The 23,169-nt window shown below is 44.3% G+C and overlaps 1 protein-coding gene across 6 annotated transcripts in view; it reads right to left on the reverse strand.

The window, feature by feature from the left end:
- vps13a (vacuolar protein sorting 13 homolog A) overlaps positions 1 to 23,169 on the reverse strand; it is a 631,135-nt gene that overhangs the window by 242,645 nt on the left and 365,321 nt on the right. For 4 of the 6 annotated variants that reach the window (XM_085985825.1, XM_085985815.1, XM_085985852.1 and 1 more), the window contains exons 37-40: positions 12,761 to 12,933; positions 2,797 to 3,334; positions 2,404 to 2,496; positions 1,940 to 2,299 (exon numbers count right to left, since the gene is read on the reverse strand). In XM_085985825.1, the coding sequence (XP_085841951.1) occupies positions 1,940 to 2,299; positions 2,404 to 2,496; positions 2,797 to 3,334; positions 12,761 to 12,933 (1,164 nt within the window). The remainder of the gene's footprint in view (positions 1 to 1,939; positions 2,300 to 2,403; positions 2,497 to 2,796; positions 3,335 to 12,760; positions 12,934 to 23,169) is intronic. The other 2 variants (XM_085985842.1, XM_085985834.1) reach the window with 1 other exon arrangement.

Below are 23,169 nucleotides of genomic sequence, written 5' to 3' on the forward strand. Positions count from 1 at the left end.
AATTAACAAAAGCACTTGAGCTGTTGCAGGCCATGTAGTCACAGATCTCACTAATAAGCATCAGCCTTAGCTCAGTGGTAGCACTCTTGCCTCTGAATTACTGGGGACGGGGGGGGGCATGGAAGGAAAAGGTCAGGAACTTGTCGGAGGGAGCCCAGAGAGAACAGTGTGGATGGGGGAAGAACGTGATCCAGGTCCAAAGCTGGCGGGGGAGGGGGGGAGGGTGTGGTGGTAAGAGAGCAAGAACATGATCCAGATGGGAAGACGGATCACGTTCTCCACGCTCTGTTAGAAGTGAATCATGTTATTCCAATCGCTCCCCATTCCCTTTACAGCTGCACCATGTTCTCCCTCTCTCCCCACTAGACCTCAATCACGCTCTTGACCATGAACGGTAGTGAGTCGATTTCTCGGAAAGCGCGTGCGGCAAATGACGTTATTGGACTGGACGAAATCCGGAAGTCAGGACACTGTCACTATTCACTTTGTACCCAATAAACCTGTTAACAATCCGTGACCCACACACAATGCCCCATCAGTCACTGCAGCTCTCACCCAGAGTGTTACGTTTGATGGAGTGATTTGCGACAGTGTGAGTACTTCTGATTTTCGGTTGACAAGTGATGTCGTCCTGTGCATGAGCTGGGCCACTCGATGATGGCATTCTCAGCGCATGCTAAAAATCTACGTTTCTGCTGGTGATGTCACTTGCAATATCGTCACCCTCATCTGTTCTCGATGAATGAAATGCGACTCACTAAACCAACCTTGCAGCTTAAATTATCTAAAATAGTCACTGCTGTGGCTTTTACTCAGCAAATCAGGCAGCATATATGGAAAGAGAAACGCTTAGAGAAAGAGAAGAGTTAACGTTTCACGTTCTGATGAAAGGTCATTGACTTGAAACGTTAATTCTGCTTCTCGCTCCACAGGTGCTGCCTGACCTGCTGAGCATTTCCATCATTTTATGTTATATCACTCAACTGATGATTGGGAGGGATCAACAGGGCAGGCCGTATGTGGCTGTGAGAGAGTTATCTTGCTTTTCTAGGTGACCCTCCACATTAACACCATCACTGGAGCAGCTTGGCTCTGGGAGCCTGCCTGTGACAAGGATTGGATCAAATTACACATTCAAGAGACTTTGAATTACTCTCCAACAGGCAGGATCAAATTATACATTCCAGACAAACAGGGGACCAATCAGAAATCTGGTCCAACCCACTTGAGGTGCAAATAAATGCAGTCTTAATTGTCAGTTAAGTGATTTGAAACATCCTGAGGTCATGAAAGGTGCTATATAACAAGTTATTTCTTATTCAGTCCACCTTTGAAAGAAGTAAAGAACTTTAATTTATATGGCACCCTTCATGTCCTTAGGATGTTGCAAAGGGCCTTACAGGCAACAAATTACTTTTGAAGATTAGTTGCTGTTGGTTTGTATGCAAAAGTGACAGCCAATTTGTGCAAAGTGCCACAAACAACCATTGACGCAAACAACCATTGATGCATGATCAATTAATCAGTTTTTTGATGGTTATAAGGTAAATGTTGGCCAGGACTTAAGATATTCCCTGCTCTTCTTTGACTAGTACCATGGGACCTTTTCTGTTCACCTGAGTGGATGGGCGGGGCCTCAGTGTAACGTCTTATCTGAAAGACAGCACTACCAACAATGCAATGTTCCCTTATTCTCATTTTCAATTAATTCTATAACCAGCAATGCATAGTCTCCTTTAAATTAACAATGTACTCAACACAGATCTGCTCATTTTAAAATAGATCGAAAAACCATCAAACTGGAATTACGACAATTCATCAGAATGTTTACATCAAAAAAATTCATGTCAGAAAAATTAAAAAACACAAAATTAGTACATACAGGCATAGTACACAGATACATGCTTTTAAATAATAGCTTTTTCAATCAAATTCCTACCTCTAAATTAAGGTGGCACTGTACATTAATGAGTGTGCTCCAGTTTTTCACATCTCCTTTAAAAGTCGACTTTGCTAAAAGCATTGGAACGGTTCTGTGTCCAACACCCGCTTCAAGTGTCAGACAAATAAATTCAAATGTCATTTTTAGGTGTTGCCCTGTTGATACTAATTGTGTAGTCGGACCATCCTTACTTTCATTATTATTAGTATCCTCCAAAAACCAGAGTTTTAAATCTTTCACATTCTTCTTATTCCACAAGTCAGGCGGGATTTCACTGCCCTTTTCCTGTGGGCTATCGACAGCTGGAGTCAAGGCAGATGTAATTGTAATCACTGTGTTAATAATAACGGGTGACACCTAAGAAATAAACACATATAAAAACATCACAAGTTGTTGAACAATGCATTTTTAAATTATTGTGCAACTTTAAAATGACACACAGACACAAAGCATTTTCTTACTTTCAGCATTAGCGATTTCACTGCCAATTCCAAGCAATTGGGACCACAAGCAGCTTGCGTACTTCGGAAGAACAAACTGCAAGGCTGTAAGACCTATTTTTTTTCAATTAAAAATAATTATTACATTATCGATTCAAGCCTAGACTATTGTAAATAGTGGTTTCAGTAGTTTAAATGTAGGTTGAGCCAAACAATAGTAATATGTAACTATAGTGGCTTTACACATTCTAAAACAGGACTAATATCAATGATTCTTAAATTACAATAAGCCTGAAATGCATAAACATCCATAACAATTAACACATGTAGAGTTATTTAAAAAGTATCACAAATGCAAATTTTACTGTTATGAAAACAACGCAATCATTTTTAATTCATAATTTATACATATACCGTAGTAACTTTATTTTTTCTCTCTTCTTTTAGGAATGGGCAGGCTGTAACTTTGAGATCTTTAACAGCTGCAGTCATCTGTTGAACTTCTGGTTCATTATTAATATTGGCCTCACACTGTGCTGTCACCACCAGTGATGGGGCATCTGCTCTAGTCAAATCTGCCACAAACACAATTTCTGGATTCTGAATGTGAACACTGAGTTCCATTTTGGACGTAGCTTGTGACGGCACTGAAAGAAAAAAAGAGAAAGGATCTAAGTGCGTACATTTTTGCAAACCTAAAGAAATGCAAGTGCCCTTATGATTTTCCAAACCTTTTTCTTTTGATGGTGTGACTGTTGGTTTGTTCATCTGAACTGCAGAGCCTTGCTTATTTGCCTTGACAAAGAAGTCAGCCACTGTGAGTAGAAATTCCATACTTGCACAAACATAGATATCACGTATCGTTGCATCTAGAAACATGCCTTCTCTTCCTTGTTTGTAGTTGAAGTCAATCATTGCATTCTTTTCATCACCTAGTTTCATCTCCACCATTCTGAGTGGAAAAATCAAATAGCATTTACTAAGCATCTGCAATGTAATGTGATGTATGAAATGTAAAGCAAAAAATAAACGTATGGGTAGGTGCCTATGTTTTTTTCCCCTGGCCAGTTGGGTGTCTGGTGCACACAAAGCCCATTTGCAATGTTTAAGAGTCTCAAATCCAAGCTATTGAAAGATCTACATAAGTAGAGTTTCTATTTGCCTGAAATAGAATGCAAATTGGGTCCTACAGGAACAAACATTGACAAGAGCCAAGGCTTACAGACCCTCAAGTGTACACAGGGATACTGTTCGAACTTAACCAGCTACAACCTTACCTGGTCTGGCCTATGTGACTCCAAACCCACAGCAATGTGGTTGACTATTAACTGTCCTCTAAAATTGGCCTAGCAAGCCACTCAGTTGTAGCAAACCGCTACAAAAAACAATAATAATAAAACCGGACAGACCACCCGGCATAAACCTCGGCACCGGCTACAGACGCGACAACGGCACACCCAGCCCAGTCGACCCTGCAAAATCCTCCCCACGAACATCTGGAGACTTGTGCCAAAATTGGGAGAGCTGTCCCACAGACTAGTCAAGCCTGATATAGTCATACTGACAGAATCATACCTTTCAGCAAATGTCCCAGACTCCTTCAGCACCATCCCTGGGTATGTCCTGTCTCACCGGCAGGACACACCCACTAGAGGTGGCAGCATAGTAGTGCACGGTCGGGAGTGGACAATTAAACAACTAACAGGAGGAGGATGCTCCATGAATATCCCCATCCTCAATGATGGCAGAGTCCAGCTCGCGAGTGCAAAAGACAAGGCTGAAGAGTTTGTAACCAGCTTCAGCCAGAAGTGCTGAGTGCATGATCCATACTGGCTGACATGAATCAGTCATTCATGAAAGAAAGACTTATGAAATAATACTGAGCGGCCTGCGGGTGGCGCTGTCCAGGGAGAGTATAAATACTCGGGCATGGGCCCAGCTTGTGCAAGACATTCTTAACAGGAACTAGTGAAGGACACAACTAGACCTCCATGTTGTAAAACAGCTGATTAAAGCTTTGCTTAACGCTTAGACCAAGTGCCTCGTAGTTTTCTTACGTCACTGGCCTCCTGAGTTCCCCACAGAAGCCAGTCTTCAGCTAATTCAATTCATTCCATGTGATATCAAGAAATGGCTGAGCGCACTGGATACAGCAAAGGCTATGGGCCCCGACAACATTCCGGCTATCGTGCTGAAGACTTGTGCTCCAGAATTAGCCGCACCTCTAGCCAAGCAGTTCCAATACAGCTACAACACTGGCATCTATCCGACAATGTGGAAAACTGCCCAGGTATGTCCACAAAAAGCAGGACAAATCCATTCTGGCCAATTACTGCCCCATCAGTCTACTCTCAATCATCAGCAAAGTGATGGAAGGTGTCATCAACAGTGTTATCAAGCGGCACTTACCAATAACCTCACCAATGCTCAGTTTGGGCTCCGCCAGGACCGCTCGGCTCCAGACCGCATTACAACCTTGGTCCAAACATGGACAAGAGAGCTGAATTCCAGAGATGAGATGAGCGTTACTGCCCTTGACATCAAGGCAGCATTTGACAGTGTGTGGCATCAAGGAGCCCTAGTAAAACTGAAGTCAATGGGAATTGGGGGGGAAAACGCTCCACTGGCTGGAGTCATACCTAGCACAAAGGAAGATGGTTGTGGTGGTTGAAAGTCAATCATCACAGCCCCAAGACATCGCTGCAGGAGTTCCTCAGGGCAGTGTTCTAGGCCCAACCATCTTCAGCTGCTTCATCAATGACCTTCCCTTCATCATAAGGTCAGAAGTGGGGATGTTCACTAATGACTGCAGTGTTCAGTGCCATTCGCAACTCCTCACATATTGAAGCAGTCCATACCCACATGCAGCAAGACCTGGATGACATTCAGCCTTGGGCTGATAACTGGCAAGTAACATTCACACCACACAAGTGCCAGGCAATGACTATCTCCAACAAGCGAGAGTCTAACCACCGCCCCTTGACATTCAACGGCACTACCATCGCTGAATCAACATCCTGGGCGTCATGATTGAATAGAAACTTAACTGGACCAGCCACATAAATACTGTGGCAACAAGAGCAGGTCAGAGGCTGGGTATGCTGCAGCGAGTGTCTCACCTCCTGACTCCCCGAAGCCTTTCCACCATCTACAAGGCACAAGTAAGGAGTGTGATGGAATACTCTCCACTTGCCTGGATGAGTGCAGCTCCAACAACACTCAAGAAGCTTGACACCATGCAGGATAAAGCAGCCTACTTGATTAGCACCCCAACCGCCACCTTAAACATTCACTCCCTCCACCACCGGCGTACCGTAGCTGCAGTGTATATCATCTACAAGATGCACTGCAGCAACTTGCCAAGGCTTCTTCGGCAGCACCTCCCAAACCCGCAATCTCTACCACCTAGAAGGACAAGAGCAGCAGGCGCATGGGAAGACCATCACCTGCAAGTTCCCTTCCAAGTTACACACCATCGTCATTAGGTCAAATTCCTGGAACTCCCTACCTAACATCACTGTGGGAGTACCTGCACCACACAGACTGCAGTGGTTCAAGAAGGCGGCACACCACCACCTTCTCGAGGGCAATTAGGGATGGGCAATAAATGATGGCCTTGGCAGTTGACGCCCACATCCCTTGAACGAATTTAAAAAAGACAACCACAGAGCACGAGCAAGCTTCCTGCTGTTTGGCCATCTAGAAGCACCCTATCCTGCAGGTATATTGGTTTGCAGAGATACCTGGAGCTAATTGAAGCTGTACCCCACCAGCACCCATCAAGAAGCCATCCTGGCTGGTCATTCAATTAAAAGCACCTTGGAGTCCTGCATATTTATGTGACTCCCACACGGGAAGAAGGTGGTGGAGTTACTCAGCTGTCACTGGTGGAGGCCAAGATGGGGTGGGGTGGCGGGGGGGAAGGAATACACAACCAGGTGAACGTCTGGCCGCTTACATTTCTCAATGCTCCCAGACAGGGCAGTGATTCAGGCTTCCCGTCCCCAATTCCCCAGGTGGTATCTCCGTACTGGCAAGGGCAATTATTATAACCTAACCTCCCGCAGGTCAGCCAAGACGGAGGAAGGCAGCTGCTATGGAGCAGGGGGATGAGGTGGAAGGGAGTTGTAGAAGGGGGGCAAGCGTGTGGCAAAGGAAGGTGGAGCATTTTCCAGAGGAGATAGAAGACGAGGTCTCTGGCCTGGTTACGTAGCTCATGCCCATTGAGCTGCCAGAGGAGGGGCCGATGGAAAACCAAGCTCCACACCTCCACTCCTCCCAAGAAGATCCAGAGTCAACTGGCACTCCTCAACTGGGTACCAGTGCAAAGACATTACACCAGGCCGAGCAAGTGCTTCAACATCAAGTGAGCTCCCATGTGTCTGAATCCAGTTGTGGGAAGGGGTGAGACATGGAAGAGGAGGAAGATGTGCTTGAAGGTGGCCATGAACTGGTGAGTTAGAGGAGTCTGACTTAAAAGCTGCAGGCTTGAATAGGTGCCTGCTGATGGAGCATCAAACGGGCAAGACGACTTTGGGCTCCATCAACAGCAACATAGAAAATCTAGCAGGTCTGGCCTCTGAGTCTGCAATGCTGATCAACAACAGCATTGCACAGGCAATGCTGCTGCTGCAGGAGCCAATCCAGCATTTGACTGCTGCATTGGGATATCTGGCAGGTCCCTCGTCAGGGAACGATGATGCAGCAGTCAGGGCCCCCACCTTGATAGTGGCTCAGATTTCAGCTCTGCAGGCTTTAGGTGACGGACTGATGGTTTTGAAAGGGAGGGGGATAGTACTCGAGGAGACAGAATAATTTACGTTGTCAGTTAGCACGAGGGTCAGGAGGGGAGGTTGGGTGGTCATCATTTTGGTGGGAATGGGGTCAAGGGAGCAGAAGGTGCTATTCATGGATGAGTTGAACTAGGAGAAGGCATGAGGGGAGATAGGAGAGAAACTAGAGAATGAAGCACAGAATCATAGAATTGTGCCGGCTCTCTGAAAGAGCTGTCCAATTTAGTCGCAAACCCCAGCCTTTTCCCCATAATCCTGCAAATTAGTCCTCTTCAAGTACATGTCCCATTGCCTTTTAAAAGTTCCTATGAAATTTGATTCCACCACCCTTTCAGGTAGTGCATTCCAGATCTTACCAACCCACTATATGAAGACATTTTTCATTTCCCCTCTAGTTCTTTTGCCAATTATTTTAAATCTATGACCTCTGGTTACTGACCCACTTGCCAGAGAAAATAGAGCAGGTAGGGAAAAACTATCAAAACCCCCCAAAATTTTGAATACATCTATTAGGTCTCCCCTTAACTTTTTGTATTCTAAGGATAACAATCCCAGCTTCTCCAATCCCTCCACATAACTGAACTCCTTCATTCCTCTGTACCCTCTCCAGGGCCTTGACATCTTTCTAAAGTGTGGTGCCCAGAATTGTACATAATACTCCAGCTGAGGTCTAACCAGGGATTTGTAAAATTTATTATGACTTCCTTGTTTTACAAAGCCAAGTATCCCATTCACTTTCTTAACCACCTTATCAACTTGCCATGTCACCTTCAAAGATTTGTGAATATGTACCCCCAGGTCCCTCTGTTCTTGCATCTCCCTCAAAATAGAGATTTAGATTATACTGGGCTATATAGATTGGGCTAACCAAATTAGTAACAATACTGTGGAGGAGGAATTCCTGGAGTGTTTACGGGATGGTTTCCTGGACCAATATGTCGAGGAACCAACTAGAGATCAGGCCATCTTAGACTGGGTATTATGTAATGAGAGGATTAATTAGCAATCTTCTTGTGCGAGGTCCCTTGGGGCGGAGCAATCATAATATGATAGAATTTTTCATTAAGATGGAGAGTGAAGTAGTTGACTCAGACTAGAGTCCTGAATTTAAATAAAGGAAACTACGATGGTATGAGGCGCGAGTTGGGTAGGATTGATTGGGGAATGTTACTCAAAGGGTCGACGGTGGATAGGCAATGGCAAACATTCAAAGACCGCATGGATGAACTACAGAATTTGTTCATCCCAGTTTGGCATAAAAATAAAACAAAAAAGGTGACTCAACCGTGGCTAACAAGGGAAATTAGGGATAGCATAAGATCCAAGGAGAGGACATATAAATTGGCCAGAAAAAGCAGTAAACCTGAGGATTGGGAGCAATTTAGGATTCAACAAAGGAGGACAAAGGGATTAATTAAGGGGAAAATAGAGTATGAGAGTAAGCTTTCAGGGAACATAAAAACTGACTGTAAAAGCTTTTATAGATATGTGAAGAGAAAAAGATTGGTGAAGTCAAGCGTAGGTCCCGTGCAGTCAGAATCAGGGGAATTTATTATAGGGAACAAAGAAATGGCAGATCAATTAAATACATATTTTGGTTCTGTCTTCACAAAGGAGGACACAAATAACCTCCCAGAGATGTCGGGGAACATAGGGTCTGATGAAAGGGAGGAACTGAAAGAAATCAGTATTTGTAGGGAAATGGTGTTAGGGAAATTGACGGGATTGAAGGCCGATAAATCTCCAGGGCCTGATAATCTACATCCTAGGGTATTTAAGGAAGTGGCCCTAGAAATAGTAGATGCATTGCTGATCATCTTCCAACATTCAATGGAATCTGGAACAGTACCCATGGATTGGAGGGTAGCTAATGTTACCCCACTATTCAAAAAATGTGGTAGAGAGAAAACGGGGAATTACAGACCGGTAAGCCTGACTTGGTAGTGGGGAAAATGCTAGAGTCCATTATAAACGATGTAATAGCAGAGCACTTGGAAAACAGTGACAGGATCGGTCAAAGTCAACATGGATTTACAAAAGGTAAATCGTGCTTGACTAATCTACTGGAATTTTTTGAGGATGTAACTGGTAAAATAGATAAGAGAATAAGTGGTGTATTTCGACTTTCAAAAGGCTTTCGATAGGGTCCCGCATAAGAGATTAGCGTGTAAAGTTAAGGCACATGGGATTGGGGGCAAGATATTGACTTGGATAGAGAACTGGTTGGCAGACAGAAAGCAAAGAGTTGAAATAAACGGGTCTTTTTCCGAGTGGCAGGCAGTGACTAGTGGGGTACCGCAGGGATCGGTCCTTGGACCCCAGCTATTCACAATATATATTAATGATCTAGACAAGGGAACTAGATGTAATATCTCCAAGTTTGCAGACGACACAATGCTGGGTGGGCGTGGGTGCGGTGAGGAGGATGCCGAGAAACTCCAGGATGATTTGGACAGGTTGGGTGATTGGACAGAAGCATGGCAGATGCAATATAACGTGGATAAATGCAAGGTTATCCGCTTTGGTGTCAAAAACAGGAAGGCAGATTATTATCTGAACGGCAATAGATTGGGAGAAGGGGAAGTGCAACGAGACCTGGGTGTCCTTGTGCACCAGTCGCTGAAGGTAAGCATGCAGGTGCAGCAGGCGGTTAAGGCGGCAAATGGTATGTTGGCCTTCGTAGCGAGAGGGTTTGAGTACAGGAGCAAGGATGTCTTGCTGCAGTTGTACAGGAGCAAGGATGTCTTGCTGCAGTTGTACAGGGCCTTGGTGAGACCACATCTTGAGTATTGTGTGCAGTTTTGGTCGCCTTATCTGAGGAAGGATGTTCTTGCCATGGAGGGAGTGCAGCGAAGATTCACCAGGCTGATACCTGGGATGGCAGGAATGATGTATGAGGAGAGATTGGGTCGATTGGGCTTATACTCGCTGGAGTTTAGAAGAATGAGAGGGGATCTCATTGAAACTTATAAAATTCTGACAGGACTGGACAGACTAGATGCAGGAAGGATGTTCCTGATGGTCGGGGAGTCCAGAACCAGGGGTCACAGTCTAAGGATAAGGGGTAAGCCATTTAGGACAGAAATTAGGAGGAATTTCTTCACCCAGAGAGTGGTGAACCTGTGGAATTCTCTACCACAGAAGGCAGTAGAGGCCAATGCATTAAATATATTCAAGAAGGAGTTGGATATATTTCTTAAGGCTAAAGGGATCAAGGGATATGGGGAGAAAGCAGGGACAGGGTACTGAATTTGCATGATCAGCCATGATTGCATTGAATGGCGGAGCAGGCTAGAGGGGCCGAATGGCCTACTCCTGCTCCCATCTTCTATGTTTCTATGTTACTGCCTCTACATGTTGTTTGCATCATTTAGTTATCCACATTAAATTGCGTCTGCCATGTATCTGCCCATTTCACCAGTCTTTCTATGTCCTCCTGAAGTCTGCTACTATCATGCTCACTATTTACTACCGTGCCAAATTTTGTATCGTCCACAAACTTCGAAATTGTAATCCCTATACCCAAGTCCAAATAAATAAATATAAGAAAAGCAATGGTCCCAATACCGATCCCTGGGGGTCCCCATTGCATACTTCTCTCCAGTCAAAACAAATCTGTTCACCACTACTCTCTGCCTCCTATATCTTGGCCAATTTCACTCCTAAGTTACCATTAAGTTCCTTTTAATACCATGTACTTCTATTCTCTGAATAAGTCTGTTATGTGGTACTTTATCAAATGCCCTTTCAAAGTTCATATATACACCATCTACTACACCACCTTCATCAACCCTCTATGTTACTTCAAAGAACTCAAATCAGGTTAGTCAGACACGTTTTGCCGTTAACAAATTTGTGCTGGCTGTCCTTTATGAACTCATGCTTCTACAAGTGAGAATTCATTTTGCCCTTGACAATGGTCTTTCGCAGTTTTTCCACCACTGACGTTAGACTGATTGGCCTGCATGTTACCAGATTTATCCCTCTCCCCTTTTTTGAACAGGGGTGTAACATTTGCAATCCTCCAGTCCTCTGGCACCACTCCAATATCAAAGGAAGATTGAAAGATTGTGGCCAGAGCTTCTGCTACCTCCATCCTAGATACTTTCTATCTATTTTTATGCTATCAATATCTCTACTCCTACCGCTTCTACTCAGACATTAACTTCATCCTCTTCTTTTGTGTTGACAGATGCAAAGTACTCATTCAGTACCCCGGTCATGCCCTCTGCCTCCACAAGATGATTTCCTTTTATGTCCCTAATCGGCCCCACCATTCCTTTAACTATCTTTATTTATATGTTTAGAAAAGATTTTTGGGTTCCCTTTTCTGTTACCTGCTAATCTTTTCTCATACTCTTTGCCCTTCAGATGTCCTTTTTCAATTTACACCTGCACTCTCTGTACTCTGCCTGGTTTTTGATTGTATTCTGTACCTGACATTTGTCATAAACCTCATTTTTCTGATTTATTTTAACCTCTCTTTTGTCATCCAGGGAGCTTCTAGCTTTGGATGCGGTGGTAAGGGCAAAGAAAATCTTGGTAGTGGTTTATCTTTGCTCTCCAGGATGAATCTTGAGCAGTGTGTGGTTTTGACAAAGCAGATAAGCCACATCTGGTGATGGATGGCTAAACCAATTATCTCAAACTAAGCATGAGGTTATTAGTGGCAATAATCCACAAATAGTTGGAAGGACTTCCAAAGGGATATAGTATGATTTACATAAAAATTGAAGCAACTACATTAAAAGAAAAGTTATTTATTAACTTGGTCTATTGTCCTATCACCTCAAGGTAGCAATCAATAAGGCAAATATAATTATTGACAAAATAGTAGAATACAAGTCAGAGGAAGTTGTGCTTAAATTATACAGTGCTCTTATTAGACCACACCTTATCTAATGTGGTAGAAATGTGACAACAGGAAATCAAGTTGCACAGATAGAAGTGTGCGCAGATGCAAGATTTTTTAAAATATATTATAGACATATAGATAAATAACTAGTTGTTCTTCCAAGGAATTGTTCATAGACAAAAATGGAAATAAAAAATAGTTTCTCCATCTTTCTGTAATGGTTTCTCTGCTTATCTTGAACTCTCTGGCAGGAGAAATTCAACACCGTTTTGCCTGTATTTTGGACAAGAAATGAAGAATGCGAGACGAATTTCAGGTCATAATGTTCGCACCCGATCTCCCCAGAATTGCGCCAGCAGCTAAGTTGGAAGGCAGCAACTTCGACGTAGGCAGGGCACCCACCTGAAACACCAGTTAAATACCCTGCATATGCAAATTGCAGTCCTAACTGCTTTAGGAGCATGATTGAAATTGATCTACAAAAGGATGAAGCTTGGGCCTCGCATGCGCCGCCCACTTGTTCTGGGTCTTGAGCGACCTAACCAGCAGTTCTGAAAGGAACAGCTGGAGCCCACTCAAAAAACGTCTAGATACCTTTTTAATAGTTACTTCTGTGCAGCCAGGAAGAGCAGGAGTGCGGGCTAACAGATATAATATTGCTTTTAAAAAACATTTAATGAAATGCTAAAGTATACATGATCTAGTACTGTATATAAAAAAATAAAAGCACCTTGATGTCGCTTTCTGTATTGCCTTTCGTTTATCATCTAGCATACAGTTAAAAAGTTTCACAGCAGCCTTCATGGATCCATCAGATAACATCTTGATAGAAGTGGAAAATGTGTGTAATTTGAACTCTGCTAGCTCATCCTGCTCAGATCGCTGTTCTTTAGCAAGGTTCATCTGGTTTAATGAGGAAAAAAGGCATTAACTTTACTTAATCAGAATTACTTAAACATGTTTATAGAGAGAATTCAACTATTTTAATTTAACGGAGACAAGTGTTTGAATCCAACTGTCAAGAGAAATATGGTCAAAGAAGAGAATATAAGTTATTTTGTTTTAACTCTACAGGTTGAGCGTCCTGAATCCGGTAACCTCGTGATCGAGGCCAAGCCGGTTTTCATGTTTCTCCGGTGTTTTCTGATGTCCGAAGTCTGGAAATATCGCAACCTGGGCTCAGGCGTTTCCGGACTTCGGATATCAGAAACACGTTCCGAGTCCGGAAAGGCCTGGGCCGCTCCGCGTAGCGCTAACGTGTTTCTCCGCCCCTCCCCTTCTGTTAAAGGGGAGGGACGCTGCAAGCTCTGCAGAGCATCCGATGGTCCACACTAGGCCACCAGGGCGGTGTGGTGCCGTGGCCGCAGCCTGGCGGAAACACTTAGTGGAGCTGTGCAGATTAAAGAGGATAAAACACAACACTAAAGTTTTATTGCATCACTTGCATTTTTCATAGGATTTTTCAAAAAAAGACAACAAAAGTTAATGGCTTTTTGAAGTACAGGTTGAGCGTCCAAAATCCAGAGTTCTGGATTACGGAACATTTTACGGATTCCGGACGACCCTGCCACCAATCGTCCCAGAGTCCGGATCTCCTGATTTTGGACGCTCAACCTGTACCAGGATTTGTTCCACACCAAAATTTTGTAAAATATTTAAACAAAAACACACAAACATATTGGAAGTTCATCAAAGTTCACAAACAACAGTACAATCTCTAAATTTTGTTTGAAGATTAAGACAACATTTTATTTACCAGAATATAATGGGCCGTATTTTCCGATTGGAGGCTTCCTGCGTGCGGAAGCCTCCGTCTGGAAAAAATCTACGGACTTACCTGAGGGCTCCCGAGGTGCGTCTCTTCAACTTGAAATGTGCAGGGCCCACGTATCCCAGAGGCGCATGCAGTTCGCAAGCATCGCTGGGATCATGTGGGCTATGGGGAGTCAATAGGAAAAGAGAATCTCCCTTCATACACTTGACAGATAGACCTGTCAAATATATGAATGGAGATCACCCCAAAAACACTGTAAAACATTAAATAAAATTTTTTTAAATCACATTTTTAAAATGAGTTGAAATTACAATAAATTAAATATTTTTACGGGGCTAAAAATAAACTTACCTTTTTTTAAAAAGTATATTTTAAATGATAAATGAGTGAAACTTTTTTTTTAAACAAATCTTACACTGGTAAAAGCAGGCCTTACACCTGCTTTTATCAGGCATAAGATTTCTAAGGAATTTTTGTGGGCGGAGGTTCTCCAGAAAGCAGAACTATCCACTCGCAGAGGCCCTTCGCTAGGGCAGGCGTCCGACCTTCTTGACAGATCGGAAATGCCGATTTTCAGCACATGCGCTTGGGCATGCCTGAAACCAGCATTTCCGATGTCCCTACAGGAGTGTACACAGCACATACACACCCGTAGGGATCGGAATATATGGCCCATAGATTTAATTCCTTGATGGCTTAGCTAGTTAAGATAGTGAGTAGTTGAGTCCTGTAGATCAGGAAGTCCGAGGTTCAATCCACAATCTACGTTCAGCCATGTTGGTCTCAGCCATGTCAGTAGTTTTGCACTATAATTGACCTCAAAATCCAAAGATGGGAAAGGAAAACTGTTCCTGGCCACTATCCAACAGACACAGCTCAAAGTGTATGTGCATGGGCATTGGATGAGCTTAGGATAGGGCATGGCTGTGCTGTCTCCTATGGTCAAATAGATGGCAACGCTCACTGGTTAGCTCATGTATGCAAAGAAAGAAAAAATGAACTTGCTTTATATAAGAGCCTTTCATGACCTCAGGACATCCCAAAGCACCTCATTGCTGATAAAGTGAAGTGTAGTCATTATTGAAGTGCAAGGAAACGCAGCAGCCCATTTGCACTCAGCAAGGTCCCCAACAGGTAATTTTAATTTCAAACTGCTGGATTTATTTTCTTGTCAGCAACATCTCAGAACAGTTATCACCAATTATAAGCTGATGTGGAAAAACAGTATAGCCAAAAGTCCTTTAGATGAGATGTTAAACAAAGGCACAGTGGTTCAGGTAGATGTTAATGGCACTATTCAAAGAAGGCAGGGCGTTATCCAGTCCAACATTCCTCCCATAATCAACACCACCAAAAATAGATTCATGGCTAATCATCTAATTATTGTTTGTGAATGCTGTATGAAAAATGGTGGGTGTTTTTGCCTACATAACCAAAGTCACTGCATTTCATAGTAATTTACTAGGGATGATGATGTGATCTTGATGCAGTGGCACTGGGACTGCTGTTCATTAGGCGCTGACCAGGTTTGCATCCAATAGGGCGGACCTCTCACTATAATCATAGAATGCAGGAGGCAGCCATTCAGCTCATCGTGCCTGTGCCGGCTCTTTGGTAGACCTATCCAATTAATCCCACTCCCCAGCTCTTTACCTGTAGCCCTGTAATTTATTTTTCCTTCAAGTATTTCTCCAATTCTTTTTTGAAAGTTACTTTGAATCTGCTTCCTCCATCCTTTCAGGCAGTGCATTCCAGATCACAACTTGCTGTGTAAAAAAATATTTCCTCGTGTCACCTCTAGTTCTTTTGCCAATCACCTTCAATCTGTGTCCTCTGGTTACTGACCTTTCTGCCACTGGAAACAGTTTCTCCTTATTTACTCTATCAAAACCATTCATGATTTTTAACAATTCTATCAAATCTCCTCTTAACCTTCTCTGCTCTAAGGAGAACCACCTCAGTTTCTCGAGTCTCTTCACATAATTGAAGTCCTTCATACCCAGAGCCATTCTAGTAAATCTCTTCTGCCCCTCTCCAAGGCTGCAACATTCTTCCTAAAGTGTGGTGCCCATAATTAAGCACAATACTCTAGCTGAGGCCCAACCAGTGTTTTAGAAAGGTATAGCATAACTTCCTTGCTTGTGTATTCTATTCATAGAAACATAGAAGATAGGAGCAGGAGTAGGCCATTCGGCCCCTCGAGCCTGTTCCACCATTCAATGAGATCATGGCTGATCGTCCAAATTCAGTACCCTGTTCGTGCCTTCTCTCCATATCCCTTGATCCCTTTAGCCTTAAGAAATATATCCAACTCCTTCTTGAATATATTTAATGAATTGGCCTCTACTGCCTTCATTGGTAGAGAATTCCACAGGTTCACCACTCTCTGGGTGAAGAAATTCCTCCTCATCTCTGTCCTAAATGGCTTACCCCTTATCCTTAGACTGTGACCCCTGGTTCTGGACTCCCCGACCATCGGGAACATCTTTCCCGCATCTAGTCTGTCTAGTCCTGTTAGAATTTTATAAGTTTCAATGAGGTCCCCTCTCATTCTTCTAAACTCCAGTGAGTACAAGCCCAATCGACTCAATCTCTCCTCATACGTCATTCCTGCCATCCCAGGTATCGGCCTGGTGAATCTTCGCTGCACTCCTTCCATGGCAAGAACATCCTTCCTCAGATAAGGCGACCAAAACTGCACACAATACTCCAGATGTGGTCTCACCAAGGCCCTGTACAACTGCAGCAAGACATCCTTGTTCCTGTACTCAAACCCTCTCGCTACGAAGGCCAACATATCATTTGCCTTCTTAACCGCCTGCTGCACCTGCATGCTTACCTTCAGCGACTGGTGCACAAGGACACCCAGGTCTCGTTGCACTTCCCCTTCTCCCAATCTATTGCCATTCAGATAATAATCTGCCTTTCTGTTTTTGCCACCAAAGTGGATAACCTCGCATTTATCCACGTTATATTGCATCTGCCATACTTCTGCCCAATCACCCAACCTGTCCAAATCATACTGGAGTTTCTCGGTATCCTCCTCACAGCACACACGCCCACCCAGCTTTGTGTCGTCTGCAAACTTGGAGATATTGGCCTAGAAATTCACTTGCGTTTGCGCCCAATTAGGGGCGGAAGAGTGGGTTGCGCCGGAAGTTGCGTCGCGCCCGAAATTAGGTGGGCCCTAACATCGGCGTTAGCCGGTAGCGCTGCGCCGGCACCGATGACGTCATCGGTGTGCGCAGTGCCCCGGTACCGCCCGAAACCACGCCGATCCCCATCTTCAGTAGCGGCCGCCTCATCCGTGGCGGCCGCTAACAACATCGGGAGACCGGGTCCTTACAGCAGCCTTAGCGGGGCACTTTAAGGTGGAGGTGCGGCCGGCCGCTTTTTCGGCGGCCGCCTGCCCGCACCTCCTTCCCCGGCCTCCTCCACCACCCCCCCGCGGCATTGCCGGCTGGTTTCCGTGGAGCCCGGCACTTCTCCGTTGTGCCGGGCTCTTTTGCCAGCACTTGCAATCGGGGCTCCGGCCGTTGCAGGCACCTCCCCCTTAAGAGAAGGGGGAGGCCTGCAGTACAGCAGCCTGCCGCACCGCATCGGGTGGCGCAGCGGGACCGGCAGCGCTGAAATTCACTTTCAGCGCCCCAAGCGGGGCGGCCAAACCCTGGAACAGCGCCCGGTTCCGCTTTGGGGCGCTGAAAGCGAATATGGGGCGGGCACAACTGGCTCCGCGGCGGGCGCAAAATTTACGGTGCAAACGAGCTGGCGGGGCTATACCCAATTTCTAAGCCATTACATCTAGTTCCCTCATCCAGATCATTGATATATATTGTGAATAGCTGGGGTCCAAGGACCGATCCCTGTGGTACCCCACTAGTCACTGCCTGCCACTCGGAAAAAGACCCGTTTATTCCAACTCTTTGCTCTCTGTCTGCCAACCAGTTCTCTATCCAAGTCAATACCTTGCCCCCAATCCCATGTGCCTTAATTTTACACGCTAATCTCTTATGCGGGACCTTATCGAAAGCCTTTTGAAAATCCAAATACAGGAAACTTTGTGCTATCCGGAAGTTGAATGTCCGGCAACTTTGATCTAACGGCAGAAATCAGCAGCTGTTTTGGTTCGGTGTTGTTTTTTCTCCTAGCATTCTTTTCACAGGCAGGCTCTGGAAAGAGTCTTTGTCGCTTAGCAACAGCTTCAGAGACGCTTCCAAGCTACTGGGCTGAGTGTTTACAAGCTGTTGCTGAGCAACAGTGTTTGTGGTCAGATACTGCGATGAAAAGCTCCTATCTGATAACATTGACGCTGGTCTATCCGGAGCTTTTAAAAAAACGGCAGTAGCTCGGTCCCATGGGTGCTGGATAGCACAAAGTTTTCTGTACACCACATCCACTGGTTCTCCCTTATCTATTTTACCAGTTACATCCTCAAAAAATTCCAGTAGATTAGTCAAGCATGATTTACCTTTTGTAAATCTATGTTGACTTTGTCCGATCCGGTCACCTTTTTCCAAGTGCTCTGCTATTACATCCTTTATAATGGACTCCAGCATTTTCCCCACTACCAAGGTCAGGCTTACCGGTCTGTAATTCCCCGTTTTCTCTCTACCACCCTTTTTGAACAGTGGGATAACATTAGCTACCCGCCAATCCATGGGTACTGTTCAGAGTCTATCGAATTTTGGAAGATGACCAGCAATGCATCTACTATTTCTAGGGCCACTTCCTTAAGTACCCTTAGATGTAGATTATCAGGCCCTCTATTAATAAAGCCAAGGATGCCATATGCTTTTTTGACCGCCATCTCAACTTGTCCTGCCACCTTCAAAGATTTGTGTGCATACATCCTGGGAGTCATCATTGACCAGAAACCTAACTCGAGCAGCCACATAAATACTACAAAAGCAGGTCAAAGGCTCGGTATTCTGTGGTAAGTGACTCACCGCCCGACTCCCCAAAGCCTTTCCACCATCTACAAGGCACAAGTCACGAGTGTGATGGAATACTCTCCAATTGCCTGGGTGAGTGCAGCTCCAACAAAACTTGAAGCTCGACACCATCCAGGACAAAGCAGCCCGCTTGATTGGCACCCCATCCATCTTAAACATTCACTCCCTCCACCATGTCTGCAGTGTGTACCATCTACAAGATGCATTGCAGCAACTCGCCAAGGCTTCTTCGACAGCACCTCCCAAACCCGCGACCTCGACCACCTAGAAGGACAAAAGCAGCAGGCACATGGATCACCATCATGTCCAAGTTTTCCTCTAAGTCACACGCCATCCTGACTTGGAAATATATCGCCGTTCCTTCATCGTCGCTGGGTCAGAATTCTGGACCTCCCTACCTAACAGCACTGTGGGAATATCTTCAGCACACAGACTGGATGATCAGTCATGATCACATTGAATGGCGGAGCAGGCTCGAAGGGCCGAATGGCCTACTCCTGCTCCTATCTTCTATGTTTCTATGTTTCAAGGGCAATTAGGGATGGGCAATAAATGCTGGCCTTGTCAGAGACGCCCACATCCCATGAAAGAATTAAAAAAAAAAAAAACAGGTCTATCTGTTCTTACACCCCCTTTAAAATTGTACCATTTGGTTCAAATTGCCCCTCCTCATTCTTCCTATCAAAATGTATCACTTTACACTTCTCTGCATTGAGTTTCATCTGCCATGTGTCTGTCCATTTTACCAGACTATGTCCTCCTTATGTCTGTTACTGGCCTCCTCACTGTTTACTACATTTCCGAGTTTTCTATCATCTGGAAACTTGGAAATTATGCCCTGCATACCCAAGTCCAGGTCATTGATATACATCAAAAAGAGTAGTGTTCCTAATACTGACCGCTGGGGAACGAACACCCACTGTATACTTCCCACCAGTCTGAAAAACAAACGTTCACCATTACTCTCTGCTTTCTGTCCCTTTGCAATTTTGTATCCATGTTGCCACTGTCCCTTTAATCTCACGGGCTTTATTTTGCTAACAAGCCTAGTATGTGGTACTTTGTCAACATGCCTTTTGAAAGTCCATATACACAACATCAACTGCACTACCTTCATCAACCCACTCTGTTACTTCAAAGAACTCAATCAAGTTAACACGATTTTCCTTTGACAAATCCATGCTGACTTTCATTTATTAGCCCATACTTTTTCAAATGCCAATTAATTTTGTACCGGATTATTGTCTCAAAATTTCCCCAACACGGGTGTTAGGCTGACTGGCCTGTAGTTGCTGAGTTTATCCCTCTCCTCTTTTTTAAATGGGGTATAACATTTGTAATTCTCCAGTCCTCTGGCACCCCCCCCGCCCCAATATCCAAGGAGGATTGGAAGATTGTGGCCAGAGCCTCTGCAATTTCCACTCTTGCTTCCCTCAGTAACCTCAGATGCATTCCTTCCGGACCGGCTGACATTTCTACATTGAGGAATGCCAACCTTAAGTACTTCCTCTTTAATCCTATCCAACATCGCTACTCTCTCCTCCTTTACTGCTACATTGGCAGCATCCTCTTCTCTAGTGAAGACAGATGCATAATACTCAGTTTGTACCCCAACCACGCCCTCTGCCTCCACAAGAAGATATCCTTTAAAGGTCCCTAATCAGCCTCACCCTTCCTTTAATTACCCTTCCACTGTGCTTATAAGAGACTTTCGGGTTCCCTTTTATGTTAGCCGCTAATCTAGTCTCATATTCTCTCCTTGCCCCTCTTATTCCTTTTTTAGATCTCCTCTGTACTTCCTATATTCAGCTTGGTTCTCTACTGTATTATTAACCATATAATTGTCATAAGCCTCCTTTTTCTGTCTCATTTTAACCTCTATCTCCTTTGTCATCCTGTAGAATATAATTCCCTTTATTACCTTTCAGTGTTAAGCTTTGTTAGGTTGCAGTTTAGTATTTATTTTGCGGGCCTATAGTTCTATTCTCCTCTTTAGAATTAATGATAAGTTGATGTTGAAACTAGGATTCTTACAGCTAGAACTGTTGTTATCTTCAAGGTCCAGATAGTGAGTCATGAGCCACAAGAACAGAAACCCATTGTGTTGGGGTTAGAATTGAAACAGAGTGTTAAAAGTACGGTCACAAGATGCTAACTGTATCTGGATGAGTACATTATGATTGAGTAGAATAAGGGAGGTGCTGGGGAAAATACTTGACTGGATGTACTTTGCCACAGTTTCATTTCTTACGGTATAATATAGGGAATTTGGGCTTTTGTTAGCGTAGAGGCAACCACCAGGCTATTATGATCACTGTTGCCCAAATGCTCTCCCACAAACATGTGTCACTTGCCCCACTTCATTCTCTAGAATGAGATTCAGCACTGCTTAGGTTTCTTGTTGGGCTGGAAACACACTGATCAAGTTATCCTATACACATTTCAGGAATTCCTGCCCCATTTGCCCTGTTACTATCCTAGTCTACATTAGGATAATTGAAGTCCCACTTTATCACTACTCTATAGTTATTGCAGCTTTTTGTAATTTGCCTTCAAATTTGCTCCTCAATCTCCTTCCCACGGTTTGATGGCCTATAGTATACACCCAGTAGAGTAATAGCTCCACTATTGTTCCTTAATTCTAACCAATAGACTCTGTCTTTTTCCCCACAACTACATCATCCCTCACAAGTGCTTTTAATAGTTTCTTTGATCAATACTGCCACTCCCCTGTTCATTTTTTCTCCTTCCCTATCTTTCCTGAAAAACTTGTAGCCAGGAATGTTAAGTTCCCAATCCTCCCCTTCTTGATCCAGGTCTCTGTTATTGCCATGATATCATACTCCCAAGTGGCAACCTGTGCCTGCAGCTCACCAACCTTATTTACCATGCTCTGTGCATTTACATACATGAACTCCAAACCTGTCTTAAACCCATTTGCCCCGTCTGATCCCTTCCATTTCTGAACTATACTTTACTTTAGTGCCATTTGCCCCTCTCGGTCTTCTGTGCATCTTGTTTCGCCTCTACAATGTTTCATCCTAGCGCCCACACCCCTGCCAAATTAGTTTAAACCCTCAAATAAAAACAGAAAATGCTGGAAATACTCAGCAGGTCAGGCAGCATCTGTGGAGAGAGAAAAACAGAGTTAACTTTTCAGGTTGATGACCTTTCGTTAACTCTGTTTCTCTCTCCACATATGTTGCCTGGCCTGCTGAGTATTTCCAGCATTTTCTGTTTTTACTTCAGATTTCCAGCATCTACAGTATCTTACTTTTGTATTAGTTTAAACCCTCCCCCACAGTAGTAGTTAACCTTCCTGCAAGGACATTGGTCCCAGATCTGTTGAGGTACAACCCTCCTGGCCCCAGAACTGATCCCAATGCCCCAGGAATCTAAAACCCTCCCACCTGCACCATTTATTCAGCCATGCATTAACCTGCTTCATCCTACTATTCCTATACACAATAGCATGTGGCACTGGGAGTAATACAGAGACTACTACCTTTGAGGGCCTGCTTTTTAACTTCCTCCCTAGCTCCTGAAACTTTGCGTGCCGGACCTCAACCCTCATCTTTCCTATGTCATTAGTTCCCACATGGACCACAACTTCTGGCTATTCACCTTCACCCCTCAAAATGTTCTGCACACTGTGATTTCCGTAACCCTGGCACCAGGGAGACAACACCATGCGGGACTCACGTCAGCGGTTACAGAAACACCGGTCTATCGAATCCCTTATGACCTCTGCATTTCTACTTTGCTATTCCCCCCACACAGTGCCGTGAATGTGCTCTAGACTGCACTCTCCCAAGGTGTCGTCACCCTCACAACGTATTCAGCACTGAAAACTGATATGAGAGTACCACACTCCCGGAGGATTCCTGCACTGCCTGCCTCTTCCTAATCTGCCAGATGACCATCCACTTACTATCCTCCTGAACACTCTGTAGCTGAGGGGTGACCACCTCCTGGAACGTGCGCTCCAAGGAACTTTCAGCCTCCCGCATGTCCTCTAGTGACTCCAGCTCTTCAAGCTCAGAAACACAGAGTTCAAGCAACTGGAAGCACTTGCTGCACACGTGGCTATCCAGGAGACACAAAGCATCCTGGAGTTCCCATATGACACAGGAATTGCAAGCAATGGGTCCCAGCAGTCCCATCATTTTGCTAAAAAGAAAAATCCCTTTAGATATAATTAATTAGTGATTATAAATTTACTGTTGCCCCTTGGTTTAAAGCACTTAGCACTTCCATCCACCTCTGTACAGAATTCCCACTCTCACCATTTTCCCATTGCCACTCTGTATAGCAAGTCACTCAGTTTAGTAGATTCTCCTAGCTCTGTGCACACAGTTCTATGTGTAGCATATATCCCTCTAATAATGCAAGGTCAGCTTATTTAAATACGCT

The sequence above is a fragment of the Somniosus microcephalus genome, chromosome 1 (genome assembly GCF_052327205.1).
Source record: "Somniosus microcephalus isolate GS21.2 chromosome 1, FLI_Smic_1.0, whole genome shotgun sequence".
NCBI classification, from domain to species: Eukaryota; Metazoa; Chordata; class Chondrichthyes; order Squaliformes; family Somniosidae; genus Somniosus; species Somniosus microcephalus.